General features: G+C 61.5%; 1 protein-coding gene across 3 annotated transcripts in view; it reads right to left on the bottom strand.

The window, feature by feature from the left end:
- Positions 1-16,293, bottom strand: part of GRM4 (glutamate metabotropic receptor 4) — a 115,293-nt gene that overhangs the window by 50,844 nt on the left and 48,156 nt on the right. For all 3 annotated transcript variants that reach the window (XM_036414885.2, XM_036414883.2, XM_045572788.1), the window contains exon 3: positions 10,140-10,356. In XM_036414885.2, the coding sequence (XP_036270778.1) occupies positions 10,140-10,356 (217 nt within the window). The remainder of the gene's footprint in view (positions 1-10,139; positions 10,357-16,293) is intronic.

Raw genomic sequence — 16,293 nt, 5'->3', positions numbered from 1 at the left:
CAGGCAGCAGGGGGCCGGCCTGGTGTGGCTCAGGGGCTGCTGAGCACAGGCTGGGCCCAAGTCCCAACTCAGTCACCTGCTTGCTCCGTCATAAGAGCCACTTTGCCCACAATCTCTGAGCCTCCATTTCTACGTGCATGAACGGATGCGTTATCCTCAGCCGGACAGAGGGACCACCTGTGCGCAGCCCCCGGGGGGTATTTGGGAGGGAGGTTTCGGGCTTTGGGCGACCCCTCTGAGCGGCTGGGCGCAGCGCCTCTGAGCCCAGCAGCCGTCCGCTCCCCAGGAGGTGCCGGGCAGCAGCAGCCTTGTGCAGAGCTGCATTATTCATGGCTCTCAGCTCTGAGCAGAGGGAAATGTGCTGAGTGATCGACCTTATATCTTAACACAAACCCATTTAGGCAAAACACCTTTGAAGCAAGAAACAAGGAAAAAAATAGAAAAGGAAGTGAACGTGTTCTGAGACCGGTGATGGGGGAGGAGATTAATGGGGGGGCACAGGGGGCAGAGCACAGAGAGATGGCTGGCTCCTGCCCTGCCCCCACCCCAAGCCGCCCTGGGAGACCACTGGCCTGGCCCAGACCTCACTTCCCCCCTCTCAGTGGTGAGAATGAGGGAGGGAAACCCACCATTTCTCAGACTTGGGTCAGGGAAGGGGAGTGTGGCCCGGACTGCTGAGAGTTCATTCCCAGTCCTCTGCCCAGGAGCCACAGCCCTGAGACCCACAACCCCTCCCCCGTCTGCCCCAGCTCCAGGGCACAGCTGGCGGAGGTCACACAGCAGCTCCTCCCCCCTCCTCAGCCTCACAACTCCACAGCTGGCCCGGCCCCTCCACCTCAACTCGACTCTCCCACCTGGAGCTGGTGCTGGTCCCTCTCCCTGCCATCCCCACCCCACCGAGGCGCCCATCTCTCCTCCTCCATCTCCCCAAACATCTCAGACCCTCCCCCGTCAGAACTCACCGCTGCCCTCTTGCTCTCACCACACCCTCACGGCTGGCACCTGCTGCCCTCTGCCTGCGCTGTGGCCGGTCTATAATTCTCCTGCCTCAGGGCCTGAGGGCTGGAGCCGGGCTGCCTGGGTTCAGAGCGCAGCTCTGCCACTTCTTAGCTGTGTGGCTATGGACAAGTTACTGCACCTCTCTGGGCCTTGTCTCCTCCTAACAGAATGTGAATAATAAGTGAGTTAATACACTAAAATGCTTAGGACAGTGCCTGGCACGGAGCAGTCATGGATTTAGCAACAATTTGCTAAGCACCTCCCAGTGCCAGGCACTGGCCTAGACACCGAGGGCATGGCCATGGATAAGAAAGCCAGGAACCTGCCCTCAGGGGGCAGACATCGTCTATGAAGGAGAGGATAGATGCTAAAGAAAGAAAGAATGAATTAGTTAATTAATTAATTAATGAACGAAGGAAGGAACAGACAGCCTAGCTGAAACCGGTTTGGCTCAATGGATAGAGCATCGGCCTGCGGACTGAAGGGTCTCGGGTTCGATTCTGGTCAAGGGCATGTACCTTGGTTGCGGGCACGTCCCCAGTAGGGGCGTGCAAGAGGCAGCTGATTGATGACTCTCATTGATGTTTCTACTCTCTACCTCTCTCCCTTCCTCTCTGTAAAAAATCAATAAAATATATTTAAAAAAAAAAAAAGGAACAGACAACCTAGTTAAGAGCTGGCCTACTGTCCAGGCCTTCATGCCCCATCTTCTGCTCCTGTCCCTCACCTCCTCTTCCCTTCTTCCCATACTCACTCCCTTGCCCCATCCTGTCTCTTCCCCTCCCCTCGCTCACCGTCTCTCTCTCACACACACACACACACACACACACACCCTGCTCCCTCATTATCCCATGGTCCCTCATATTCATGCAGCACTCCTCAGTTTAATACTTTTTCACATGGTCTCTCATCAGGTCCTCCCAGTCCGCCCGGTCTTAGGTATGACATCGAATGTACAGTCAGGAAAACTGAGCCCCACAAACCAGAGCCTAGTCCTGGCTGCCTTCACCTTCCCTTCCTCCAGCCCATCTTTTCCCTGCTTCTCCTTCTCCTCCTTCTCCTTCTCCTTCTCCACCTTCCTCTCCCTCCCACCTTCTGAGGTGACTGGCAAGTTGCCTCTTCTCTCCGCTGTGGGGCAGACAGGCAGCCCCTACTCCCTCCCCCTCCAGTTCGTTCCCCCCCCCCCTCCTCTCTCCTATTACTTGTCACTTTGTCCTCCTTCCTCTCCCACCCCAAGGCCTCCCTTGGGCCCAAGACGTCTGCAAATGGTCATTAGCTTCCTTCCGGCTCATTAAAAATGAGATTTTGTGTGGAATATCCATATGATCGTCCGTCTACAGAAAATGGAGCAGGGCTGTGTGCACCAGGGAAAGCGGGGGGAGAGGACGGTCGCTTGGGACGGGGGAGAGGCCAAGTGCTCTCCCTCGGGGTCTGGGGCCTCGGAGGCAGCCCCCCCCCCTTCCTCAGCTAATTCACCTGTTTCCGTCATTCTAACCACAACCAACAACGTAGGGACTACAGTTATCCTCGTGTTACAGGTGAAGAAACTGAGAGCCGGAAAGGAAGAGTGCTTTGTCCAAAGACACACAGGAGCCGTGGCCAGCCATGGCCACTCACCCCCGGTGGGCTTGCTGCCCCCTCACTCTCAGGAGGAGGTGGCATGAAGGACCAAATTCGGTCACAAAGCTCCCCTCCCAGGGCTCCCTCCTGCTCCCCCGGGACTGACCCACCCACTCTTCAAGGTTCCCCTCCCACCGCCCAGCCTCCGGGAAGACCCCCTCCCCCGTCCCCACCCCGCCCACCTCCACAACAGTTGAGCCAGATGCAGAGATTTTTTTGAAACAACTGCTTCCAAATCTCTCATCCCAGCTGTAAGACTGCATTCAGACTTGCCTCGTCCCTGAAAGAATTTGCAGCAGTGCCCAGAAATAAACATATTTGGCTAAAAAAATTGATAACAAAATCGAGGGGAAGGGATCCGCACTTTACAAATGAGGCTCTGGCTCAGCGTGCACAGACTGCAGAACGGGAGAGCCAGCCTTTGCCGGGGACCTGAGCTGACCAGAGCTTCCGGGAATGTCTGCGGCCCTGGGGGTGGTGGTGGTGGTGGTGGTGGTGGTGGTGAGGGGGCGCTATCCGTGGTGCTGAAGCCGGGAGTGCCGGCGCGATGCCCCTCTCTCTGCCCGCAGGTATCCTGAGAGCAAGTCCAGTGGGCTCAAACTCAGCATACACCCCAACTCTATCCTCACCCCCACACCCCCTTCATCACTTCTTGCCTAGATGAGAGCAGGAGCCTCCTTCTGGCCTTCCTGCCTCGGGCCCTCATCCTTCTCCCCACACGCGGCCGGCGGGATAATATTGAATCTGAGTCCATTCGTGTCCCTCCTCTGCCCGCAGCCCTCCGCCGGGTCCCATCCTGCTCAGAGCAAAGCCCGAAGTCCTCACAGTGACCCAGAGCCCCGGGCGACGCCCCCTTCCCCTCCTGCCTCTTGCCATGCACCGGCTAGTTCCGCCGCCTGAGGCTGTCTCCCCACAGAGCTCCACGCTGTCACCGCGGCAGGAAGGCCTTCCCTGACCACCTCCCTCTGCCGCTCACGCTGCAGTATCTTCCTCCTGGCGGTGCCCCGGAGCTCCGGTGAAAGTATACAGCGGAGCACTTACCTGTAACTGCAGGCCGGATCTTAGTGTCACGACTCAATGCGGGGCACACAGTCGGTGCCCGATAAATATTTACTCACAAATGAATGAATCACTGTGCTGAGGTGGGAGGAGAGGGCTGAATGCCGGAGTCCTGGTTCCCTCCCTGTCAGCACAGTCCTGGGTCTGCAATGAAGGAGGGGACGTGTCCCGCCCCAGCTTTCAGGCCTGTTATGACCACTTTATAAAACATTATTCATTTCAGAGATGAAGGGAGAGAGAGGTAGAAATATCAATGATGAGAAAGAATCACTGATCGGCCGCCTCCTGCATGCCCCACACCAGGGATTGAGCCCATGTGCCCCGGCGGGGACTCAAACTATGACCTCCGGGTTCATAGGTCAACGCTCAACCACTGGGCCACCCATGGCTGGTGATCCCTGTCACACGCACTCCCTCCTCATCGCAAGAGCACCCTGCCTCTCCCTTGCCTGGCCTCTGGGGGCAGGTCCTTCCATCTGGCTGACACCAGGGCTTCCCCAGAGAAGCAGGTAGAGGGGATCCGATGCCCCATGAAGAGGAGGGCTCCGCCTCCCTCCCCTCGAGCTGCAGAGCCGGGCAGTGTTGGAGTGGCCGAGTGCAAACCCCAGCTCTGCCCCCGACAAGGCCTCGGCGGCCCAGGCCCTGGCCACTCCCCTGTAAAATGGGGACAATTCTCAGGACAGCTATGCAGGGGCCAAGGCGGGGCCAGGCCTGGCAGCTTCTATAACTGTTAATGACACCGTCCCTAAAAACATGTACATTAAAACTAAAGAAGCTCGGGGGTCTTCACAGGCCAGGCTGGCTGAGGCCAAGGCAGGAGGCAGAGCCTGGGGCCCAAAGGCTCCGGGGGAGGCCTGGAGCGGGGGCACACAGGATACCGAGGGCAAAGGGCCGCAGCAGCCCCAGCGGGTCCCGGAAGGAGCCCACTGAAGACCGCACATAGCCCCTTCCGGGGCTCACGGGGGAGGAGCTGGGGGTGCAGGGCGGGGAAGTGCCTTGTCTGAGGTCACCTAGGAGTAGGAGATGGGGCTGGCACAGGGCTCCCCAGGACAGGCAGCAGCCACATACCGGCCTGCAGCAGGAAGTCTCAGTGGAAAGGAAAGGAAGTGGTGAGCCTGTAGGGCCGCTCTGAGCAGCAGAGAACAAGAGGCGGGACTTGCCTTTGCTACATCTCCAAGGAGCTCAGAGTGGGGCCTCTGAGGCCTGGACCTGGGAGGGCAGGGCCTACATGCTCTCGGTGAGGAGGCTCAGGTGAACTTGAGAAAATGGGCTTCAAACCAAGCTTCGAGATTTACTTTCAAAAGTATGGAGGCCGAGAAACCAAAGAGGCAGGAAGGGCTGAGGACCACCCGGGTGCGGCTACTCGGTGGGCACAGGCCTGGGCCCAAAACAGTAGACACTCCGAAACCAAAGGCGAATCTGTGGCACCCGGACCTCCGTGCGGCAGTGGGAAAGCTCGCCCTGGGTGAAGGGGGTGAAGACCCAGGTCAGGGGGACCTCAGAGGTCCTGACACATCACCTGCACGCTGGCGATGAACCGGGCCTCAGAGGGGAAGTGACCCGCCAGGTCACACCTCCACCCAGAGCCAGCCCGGGCGAGACCTGGGCCAGGCTCCCAGCAGGCCCTCTGCCCCCTGCCCTCTGGTCAACAACGAGGAAGCCCACGCCGTGGCTGCTTGGCCTCGTGAGGCCCAGGCTGAGCTAAGGGCTTCGTCACACTGACTCAGAGCCCACAGCAACCTGTGCGGCCGGTGCTGTGACCGCCCCCACTTCCCCAGGCGACCCTGAGGCCCGGAGCCTTCCAGTGGCCCTCGAAGTGGCACAGCTCCTGGGGCAGATCCGGCACCCAGGCTGTTAACCTCTCCGCTCCACGTGGCACCGAATAGGACAGGACTCAGGAGGCCAGGGCCACAAAGGGGCTGCAACCAGCGAAGGAGCATGTTTTAAAGCCCAAAGAAATCTTCTTCAGGTGCCTGTGCCGCAAAGGAGGCCAGAGAGAGAAGCAGTCACTCTGTCCAAGAGGGAAAGGCCGAGCATCCGGAGCAGCAGGCGCGTCTGACATCCTGCTGCCACTCCCGCGAGCTGAGGCGAATCCGGGCGTCACTCCACCTCCTGCTCCCATCGGGAGCGGCCGGGGCGAGCCCCCGGAGACTGGAAGAGCCCCCCGAGGCGGAGAGAGCGGGACAGTGACACTCAGCCGGGGCCCCGCAGCACGGAGAGGCCAGAGCGGCAGGGAATCGGAGCGGATGGGCGAAACCTCCAGGGCGGGCCAGGCAGGCGTGGGCTTACCTTCATGGCGGGACACAGACCGACCTGACAGCCGCCTCGCAGTCACATTAACGCCGGCACCTTGCCCGCGTCGGAGCGCCTGTCAGAGACTCGGCGAGACTGTGGCAGGCCTCATGGCTCGGCAGGAGGTGCCCGGGCCAGGTCCACTTAATCTCCACCCACGGAGTGGGACGGGTGGCACAGGGCAGCTGACGATGCAGGGTCCCCGGTTCGGGGAGTCCTGGTGGATGAGCCAGAATGGTGGGGGCTGGCTGCTGGGAGGCCCCACTTCCCTCCCACCCCCTTGCAGAATGCATGGTCAGCGGGCAGGGCACGCCGGGTGCCAGCTGCCAGGTCCCTGGGCCGTGAGTCCAGGAGGCAGCTGGAGGGACAGTCCAGAGGTCTCTTCCTGAGAAGATGCTGCAGAGCTTCTCACTCTCATCAATGCCAACCCAGTGGCAGGGCCCTCCCTGCGTCCAGCTCCCAGGCCCTCGGTAATGCCAACCCCATTACTGACCGGGGCAAGAAGGCTGGTGCCAGGCTCTACCCCTGTGCCGCTGGCCCCACAGCCCTGGGCCGAGGCCACGCCCTGAAGTGCCCACTGGACATCCACCTCCTGGGCCTGAGAAAGTTCCTTTCCCAGCCTGCTCTGAGAAGACAACCCGGGAAGGAGTCTCATGAATGTCTGAGGGGTTTGCAGAACGAGCCAGGCTCGTGGGAACAGGCCCTGACAGTCTTCGCTTCTAAGAATGTGGAGTCAGCACGACGGAGGACGCAGCCCGCAGGGTCAGGCTGGGCCCGGGGGTGAGCTGACGCCCGCCTGCTGCAGGGAGAGGAGGGAGCCCGAAGGGCAGCGGGATGCGAGGGCACAGGCTGGGCATCTGCACCGAGGTGTCCATTCTGCAAACACCTGCTGTGACGACGGGCAAGGGGCACCCAGTCAAGCGCTCGAGGCAGAGGTCACAGCACGGAGCCCTCTCGGGGCGACGCTGGGAGACCGTCCCGCCCCGGTGAGCAGCACTGCTGGCGGGAAGAGGCCAGGGAAGCCCAGTGAGGAGGGCCTTGGCGCTGAGCCTGAGGGGCAGGGAGACCCCGGGCCTGAGCAGGCTGGACGTGGCAGGCAGAGATGGTGTGTGCTCACATCAGCTCTCAGGCAAGCAGGTGTGACCCCAAGTGCCAGAACGTTTAAAAACACAGGCTTGTCCTGAAAGAAACTCTGCTCGGCTCCCTTCCACGTTGGCCCCTGTCCTGTGGCCACGAGGACCAGGCCAGGCCCCTCGCCGGGGTCCCATCTGCCCTGTTCACACCTCCCTCCACAATCCTGCTCCTGCTGTTCCCCCACCTGGCAGGTCGTTCCTTCCTCCGTGCGAGGCCAAGCACCCTTCCGCCGCCCCTCCACACACACACACACACACACACACACACACACACCCCGCTGGCCTGCCCTCTGGCTCGGCAGGGCCCCCGCGACCTGGAGTGTCTCTCTTCACTTCAACAGATGCATCCACGTCCCTACACTCACTTACTCAGGGCGGGCACCGCTCCTCCCACGCCCACGAGAGCCAGCGGCCCCGGCCAGGCACCTCTCCACTCCCGCCCGTGTGAAATAAGACAGTGAGACTCAGGCCAGCCGGAGGCTCCGGTGGTCTGCAGGCCCAGCCTCTCCCTTTCCCGCCCTCTGGGGCAGGCAGCCTCTTCAAGCGCCATGCCAGTGTCCGCGGTGCTGGGCGCTCCCGAGATCCCCCCACCCGGAAGACGGAGCAGGCTTCCCGCCCCAGCTCCTCCACGTCTGGCTTCGTGGCCTTGGGAGACTGACCTACCCTCTCTGCCTCAGTTGCTTCATCTACAAAATGGGCATAAGTATGCAGGTCCCGGAGCCCAGCACACAGCACGTGCCCAGGCCCTGCTGGCCGAGCCCTGGCCGGGCTCTGTGTGCACACCCTGCCCTCTGCCCCACTCCCTGGCACTCCCCTGAGCCACTCACTGACGATTACACTTCAGAGGACAAATCAGCACCATGTACAGCCAAGACACCTTTAATCTTTCCCAGGGATGCGGCTACAGGTACTGTGGCCTCTTCCTCCTTGTCATTCAATTCTCATTTCAATTTGGCCAGCTAGAGCATGGCTTTCCCTCCTTCTCTTTTCACTCACCTAAGATGGTCAACTTCTCTCAGCAGTCAGGGCTCGGAGACCGAGCTGCCCACAGACCGGGGCAGGCCGGGCACTGTGACAGCGGGAGCGCCTGGGGGCATGGGAGCTGCTGCCAGGGGGGAGGCCGGGCCCTGTGAGGGGCACCTGTGCCAGGCAGAGGCCCTGAGCCGGAGGCTCAGTACAGAAGCTACTTCTCTTACTTTTCTGCGAGTCCTCAAAAGTCTGGAGTAGACACTGTATTTTCTAACTACCCAACGTCTGATTAGATGCTAACGGGAAATTTATATGGAATCTTAGCTTCAGAAAACACACAATGCCAAGACCTACCCATAGCTCATGCCTTAATTCTACACACTCCCACGTGTCCGTGTGTGTGTGTGTGTGTGTGTGTGTGTGTGTCTCACACGGGCTGGCCCACACGGGCCTCAGTTAATGCAGTGGGAAACGGGCAGAAGATAGAGTGACAGAATACAAGAGCAGTTAAGACCTCTAGTCCTGGAGCTAGACCTCCAGAGTTCAAAAGTTCAAATCCCTTCCCCACCAATGACGCGCTGTGTGACCTGCGCCTCAGGGTCCTCCCTGTAAAATGGGCGCCTACCTCACAGGCAGGAGGGATGCCCAGAACAACAGGCATAAGACAGGTGCTGGAACTGCTTGGAGGAGCCACTGCTGGGCACATGGGGGGGTGGGGTAGGAAGTACTAGGGGGGCTGCCAGGTCCCTCCCAGCAGGGGCTGACCACTGAGCTGCTGCCCCTGCCTCCAGCCGGCACCTCTGTCCCCACAGACAGGCCGCGGACTTGTGTGGAGAGAAACCTGGGAGCAGGGGCGAGGGCCCGCCCAGAGTCAGCAAAGGAGGCGGCAGGCAGCAGCCAGGGGGAGGGCCGCAGCACAGAGTCTGCCTCTGCCACCCACATGGCAGGCGGTGGGAGTGGGCTCAGCCCAGCCCCCTCCCCTGCAGGCCGGGCTGCGGAGTGGGAGTGGCCGGAGATGGGAGCGCTCAGTGAGCCCCCTCCCCTGCAGGCCGGCTGCAGCTGCCGAGTGGGAGGGAGTGGGAGCCTCGGCCATCAGTCAGTGCCGCCCCACTTCCGCAGGCCGCCCTCTCCGCCAGGTCACAGGCACCCGGAGGGTTTGGCTGCACAATTAAAGAGGCTTATCCAAGATTTATAGAGGGATTATGCCCGCAGGGTGTTACCGACGACAGCCTCTGGACACTGTGGTCCTTAGAAAAAGCAATTAGAGTGCCGGGTTATATGGGTATAAATATACAGGCGCCACCCAAGGTCGGGTTCCACAGGAGCTATTTAGGGACGGGGCCTTGGGAGCAGCCAGGAGGGGCGGAGGGGCATCTCCATGGGGTGGTGGGGCTGCTGCCCACTGCCCCCTCCCCCTCCACAGGGCCACCCAGGGTGAAACCTTGTTATGTCGGCCACTTACCGCTCACCGCTGGCTGAGTGCTCGAGTTTCTGACGCAATTCAGGGACAGCGGTGAGCTTGGCCCGGGAGCAGGCCTGTGTGGGGCGGGGGTCCTTGAGGAGAGCAATCCGCCCTCCCACAGCCCTCACCTCCCACCCACCCTGCTTCCCGGAGCCAGAGCCAGCAGCAAGATGTGACCACGGCCCCACCCGCACCACCAGACGGCTCCGTCTTAGGCCTCGGGTTCCTGATCCCGCAAACGTGCTTCAGAACCTGCTGGCGGGCCCCCGACGGCCCCTTAGATAAGGCCCCTCCTGCCCTTCCCGCACCCTCCCCTCTGCCTGAGAACAGCGGCTGCTCCACCAGCTCCCACACCAGGAGCACTGCCGGTCCCTCCTGCCTGGCCGCCTCCGATAAGTCCTGCACACCCGCCCCTCGCCCCCAGGAGCCACCCAGCTCCCGGCAAGGCCTCAGCCAGTGCTCCGAGGAGAGACCGAGGCCCACAGGGCAGGGCCCAGGGCGGGCAGAGCCCCCGGCAGGACCCAGCGGATGGCGGGGGGCAGTGCACGGCGAGGTGTGAGACAGGCCCCATTCCCACGACGGCCCTCAGGCGGCGCCCGACTCACCGTCCTCCCGGGACTTCTGGATGAAGGCCTCCACGCCACTCTCGCCGTAGCTGCCCTCCGAGGCCAGCGTGGACACGTAGTTCCACTTGAGGGCGCGGACGATGTCCACCATGGCCTGGGCCTGGAACGTGTCCGAGGGCACCACGCGGGAGAAGAAGTCGTAGCGGCTGTTGTCGCTCAGGTCCGGGGCTGTGGAGGCGTAGCTGATCTGGGGGATCTGGAGGGGAGAGGGGCCACTAATGGGGGCGGTTGGCACCCCGTGCCCATCCGGTACCGCACCCCTACACACAACCTCCCTCCAGTCCCCCAGCCTTCCCGCGGGCACGGCCTCCTCGATCCTGCGGGGCACCCTGTGACATGGAGGAGACGGAGGCCCAGAGAGGGTGGGCCAATGGTAGGCTGGCCTTGCCTCTGGCTGCAGCCCAGGTCCTGGTGCCACCCACCTCCAGTCGGCTCTCCCTGGCCCTGTGCCCCTGTGGGCCGCCCACTCCCAGGAGTGAGACTGGCATTGGGTGGGGCCGTGCCTGGCACCTCAGCACCAAGCCCCCTCCAGCTTACCTGGGTCCTGCAGCCGGTGGTCCCCCAACCACACACCACGAGGTCATCGGGAACCTCACACATGCACACACATGCAGGCACATGTGTTCACATGTGCACACAGGCATCTATACATACACACTCACAAACATGCACGTGTATACACACCCCAGGGACCTCTGGGGGCCTTGATTTACATAAAGAGCTGGAAGATCCCAGCGGGGGAAATCCCCAGGTGTGAGGGATGGTCTGGCTGGGGATGGGGTGGGGTGATGTAGTAAGAGGGGACCCTGAGGTAGACCCTGGGTCACCACCAGCAGACCCTGTCCCCACAGCTCCCTCTGGACGCAGGCTCCAGCTCCCCTCGTCCCCCGCCACGCCCCCCTGCCCTCCTGTGGACGGGATCCCAGGAGGCCAGAGTGGGTGGGGCCTTTGGGAGCCCCTCTCCCACAGTCTGGGACTCGGGGCCCAGAGGGGCAGGGCCCGCCGCCCCACAGGCTCTAGGCCTGCTGCCCCGGCTCCCACTTACCGCAGCCTTGGAGCACCTTCCCGGCCCACAGCCCCCGCCTCCCCACCCGCCACCCCCGGCAAAGGGGAGACTCGGAGGGAGCCCTCAGGCTGCCTGCCTCCTGGGGTTGAACCTCCAAAGCTTGTGTAAAGGCCCGTGCAGACCTCCTGGCCTCCCCTCCCCCGGCCCGCACTTGGCCCCCGTGCCTCCGCACAGGTGCACCGCCCGGGCTCCCCAGGGTGCTCGATGCTCCACGCTCTCCATTCCTGACCCTGTGCACACCAAACGCACTGTTCCTGTGCCCTCTGCCCTGCCCTCGGCTGTCCAGGCTGACAGGGCGAAGTGTGGCATAATGATCTGGGCTGATGTCAAGCCTAAGATGTATCCGCCTAAGGAATCACTGAGATTCCATCCTGGCCACAAACACCTGTGGCCAGAGCTTTCGTCCCTGCGGCAACGGAGGTGGGAAATGTTCTGGGCAGGAGGCTTGGGGACGCCCCCAGGACACGCGGTGCCCACCGAGCCTGTGCCTCTGGCGTCCCCACTCCAGGGAGAGCCAGGCACACCTTCCACCACGGAGGAAAAGGCGTGGCCAGCTCGGCCCTGCAATGGCCCCAGCAGGCCCCGTGAGCTCACTCGTGGGGAGGGACCCAGCCCCTGGGAGGCGTGGGGAGCCCCGGTGAGGGAGCCAATGACTGTTCTGGATTGTCTGGGCAGCTGAGCCCCACTCGCTGCATTTCTGTGCTCACTCGCTGCAGACCCTCCATACAGACACTTTGGAAAGAACGTGGTGAAGAAGCGATGGCCACACAAGGAACACTGTGCAGCTGCGAAAAGGAGCAGGCAGCTTTCCAGGCCTGCTCAGGGCCGCTCTCTGAGACACAGGCCCAAAACCGCAGCAACAGAGAAGCAGGGGCAGCCTGGCGCCCCTGTTGGTGAGGGGCCGTGCATACCCGGCTGTAAACACACAGACCCTCCACAGCACGGCTGAGGTGTCTCTGGAGGGAGCCATGGCCGGGGCAGGGCTGGGCAGACACCTTTCACCTTACAGCCTTTGTGCCTTTTGCAGACATCACCCTTGGAACACAAGCACCTGTGAATCTTGGTGAGCACACGGGCCCTCTTCCACCTGTGCCAGCACGGTCTCTGCCTGGAGGGAGAGCACTTACTAGGAGCTGAACACCCGCCCCAGCTGGGGTGACCAGGAGGCTCATGCACTGCGGAAAGACAAGTACAGAGCACACTCCCTCTTGACTCCTCCTACCAATAGGCATTAAGTGACAGCCTGCCACGTGTAGCGAGCGCTGAGGACTGGAGACAGACGGTGACCACGGCCCTTGTGGCTCCCGATCTAGACCGACACGTCAATGGAGGTGACGCAGGGCCGTTAGATGGACGAGGTCCGGACGGAAATGGAAGAGGGAGGAGCAGGGGCTGTCAGAGAGGGGGGCCGGGAAAGCCCCTCTCACAGGTGACAGTGGAGGTAAAAACCCAAGGAAACGAGGGTCGAAGCCACGTGGGGACTTGAGAGAGGGCGTTTCATGCAGAGGAAACAGCCAGTGCAAAGGCCCGTGTGCATGTGTGCATGTGAGTGCACATGTGTGAGCAGGCATGTGCGTTGTGTCCATGCACACTGTTCTCAGGCTGCCGTGCTGACCTGCAGCCACACACACCGTGGTCCAGTAAGTCTGCCGGCACAGACTCAGGCCCGGGATCACTGGCTCCCAGGCTGACAGCAGCCGGTCCAGCCCACACACCCGGAGAGGAGAGGGGGTGCCTGGCCCCCTTAGGGCTCAGATTCCTGGGCTGGTGCTTTGTTCAAGGCTTTTCACAACAGGCAGGAGTGAACCTACCCTGACCTGCACGAGGCCGACACCCCAAGCCAAGTGGATGGCTGTCAACCACTGCAGCTGCCCCAGGCCCCCTGACAGAACCCAGGCCCCCTGACAGAACCCAGAAGCACCTCCTCCGACCCTTCCCCAATGCTGGCACAGCACGGAAGCTCCCTGCGCACCCTGGAGCCAGCCTGCCCGGGCTGTGCCACCCAGCCTGCCTGGGACTGTGCCACCCAGCTTTGCCATCCTGTGAGACCTTAGGAAAGCAAGAGGCCTCTCCAGGCCTCAGTTCCCCCCCCCAAAGTAGTCATAGCAACAACAGAGAGGACCGAATTAGTGAGTCCCCGCAAAGTGCTTAAAACACAGGGGCCCTCAGCAAACACTAGAGATTATTACTGGGAGGGAGGCAAGGCTGGGCCCTTATGCCCATTTCACAGATGAGGAAAATGAGGCTCAGAGAGATGAGAATGCCCTCTGAACATCAGAGCCAGGAGATACCTGAAGCCTCATCCCCTCCGCCAGGGAGCAGGACCATGCACGGGGCGGGCAAACCCTGGCGTGAGCTGCCTGCTCCGGGCCCTCGCACCCCAGCTGCCTGAGGCCTCGGCACCGGCTCTCAGCATCACTTTTCCAGCCAGGGAGAGTCCACCTGCCCGATGCCAAGGAGAGTCAGCCCTGACCAGGCCCAGGTGACAGCGCCAGGAGCAGAAGACAGAGTGACCCCAGCGCACACCATACCCCTGGGCACCCCACCATCATCTGAGCACAGAGAGGGGACTTCCAAAGGCAGGGCCTGGGCGGGGACTGGGCCGCCAGTGGAAGTTCCAGGACAGGCCCAGCTAGAACTGCCATCCACCTGCCCCCCAGCTCCTCAGGCCACACACAGGGCCTCCCCCCACTCACCGGGCACTGGGCTGCCGGCCTGCCCTGAGGGGATGCAGGTCAGGACGTCCTCATTGGTGAGACCTCATCACCCTGCTCTGCGGACACAGACCGGCCGTGACTCCCAGCCGAGCACCCGGTCACCGCGCCTGGCCCTGGGCCGCAGACCTGTGCCCCAGCCATCGACTGTCTGCCCCGCCGGCCGCCGGACAAGCCCTGACTGGGCCTTCTGCCAGAGCTAGCCTGCTGGTCTTCCCACCCGAGGCGCCCAGCCTCCCAGCTCTGCCCCTCCCCAGGCCCCCAGCTCTGCCCGTCACACAGGCCCCTGCCTTCACACCGCGGCCTGCAGCGTTTCCCACAGTAACCGAGGAGTGGGCATGAGAGTCTCTGAGGCCACAGGTTTTTAAAAGACGGTAAAATGTGCACCCAAGGCCCACTAGGTCCCTTTGCCACAGCTGCTCCCACAGCAGCCAGCCTCCCCTCCCACACTTGTCCCCGCCCCCCACATCCTCAGAGGCTCTTGATTCGTTCACACAGTCCCTCCTCAGCAGTGGTTTCCTGAGCACTGACTGCTCTGCGCCTTGCACAGCCTTCGGCCCCGGGTGAGCACACAGAGAATGCGGCCGGCCGGAGCTGTCGCTGCTGAGAGAGACGCTCGGTAATGAACAGATGTGCACACGCCTTACGATGGTGCTGGCCTGAGCCTCTGCCAGCCTCTGCCTTCCTGGCACGCGGTCACATTCAGCTCCCTGGCCCTGAGGCTGGCCGGCCCGTGTGGCCTGTCCCAGCCAATGGGCTCGGACAGGAAAGAAGACCCTCCGAGGCCAGAGCACAGCCCTGCCGCTGAGTCCCAGGGGCCCTGCTCCCTCCGCTGCCAGGACCCGCGGCTCCGGCCCCTGAGGAGCCGGGCAGGCCACCCGCCGGCCGTGCAGACGTGGAGCGTGGCAGGATTGCGTGGACGTATTTTAAGCCATAGACTCGGGAATGGTCTGTCCCCGCGGCAGCCCCTCAGCGACACACACTCACACACACACACACTCACACACACACACTCACACACACACTCACACACACACACTCACACACACACACACACACACACACACTCACACACACACTCACTCACACACACACACTCACACACACACACACACACTCACACACACACACTCACACACACACACTCACACACACACTCACACACTCACACACACACACACTCACACACACTCACACACACACTCACACACACACACACACACACACTCACACACACACACTCACACACACACACACTCACACACACACACACACACTCACTCACACACACACACACACTCACTCACACACCTCACACACACACACTCACACACACACACACACTCACACACACTCACACACACACTCACACACACACATTCACACACTCACACACACACACTCTCACACACACTCACACACACACTCACACACACACTCGCACACTCACACACACTCACACACACACATTCACACACTCACACACACTCACACACACACACACTCACACACACACACTCGCACACGCACGCACACTCACACACACACACACACACTCACACACACACTCTCACACACACTCACACACACTCACACACACACACACACACTCGCACACACACACACACTCACACACACACACACACTCACACACACACACACTCACACGGCACAATGCTCACTCCCGGAGCCTGGAAGGACTCCCATTTATCCCGCCCTCGCGCCTGGCTGTGTCAGGCTCACGCTCCTCACAGGCCGGTATGAGCTGGAATGAATTAAAGTCACCCAAACAGACACACACACATGCAATCAGCGTCGTGGGGACTAACAGTTATTGAGTGTTTTGTGCCAAGAACTGTCCCACGCGGTTTTATAAGCCTGAACACCTCCAATCTTATTCTCTCCATTCTCCCAAATCTGAGGTACAGAGAGGCTAAGTAACTAGGCCAAGGTCACACAGCTAGTGAGCGGCTGGCTGAGGAACTAGCCCAGAGCCCATGCTACTAACTGTCATGTAAAACCTCAGCCTCCCCTCACACAGTGGGTCCCACACACGTGTGTGTATGTGCACATACACACACGCAGAACCTAAGGGTGAGAGCGGCAGCCTCCGGGGACAGGAGGGCGCCCACGTGTCCGTGGGGCAGGGGTCACCTGGCGCCGGCGGGCAGAGCCAGCCCCATTTCCCCTCCTGCTCCGCCCCCTCCCCCACCCCCACGCCTGGCTGCCCCAACAGGGGCGGAATGGCCCATCTGTCCCCAACACAAAGGATCATTCACAAACCTCTGTCTCCCACACGAGATGAAGTGATTTAATTAGAAATTCTATCACCAAGCCCTTTGGACCCAAGCTT

This window comes from Pipistrellus kuhlii, unplaced genomic scaffold (genome assembly GCF_014108245.1).
Source record: "Pipistrellus kuhlii isolate mPipKuh1 unplaced genomic scaffold, mPipKuh1.p scaffold_m20_p_5, whole genome shotgun sequence".
NCBI classification, from domain to species: domain Eukaryota; kingdom Metazoa; phylum Chordata; class Mammalia; order Chiroptera; family Vespertilionidae; genus Pipistrellus; species Pipistrellus kuhlii.
This window is presented reverse-complemented; position numbering and strand designations above follow the sequence as displayed.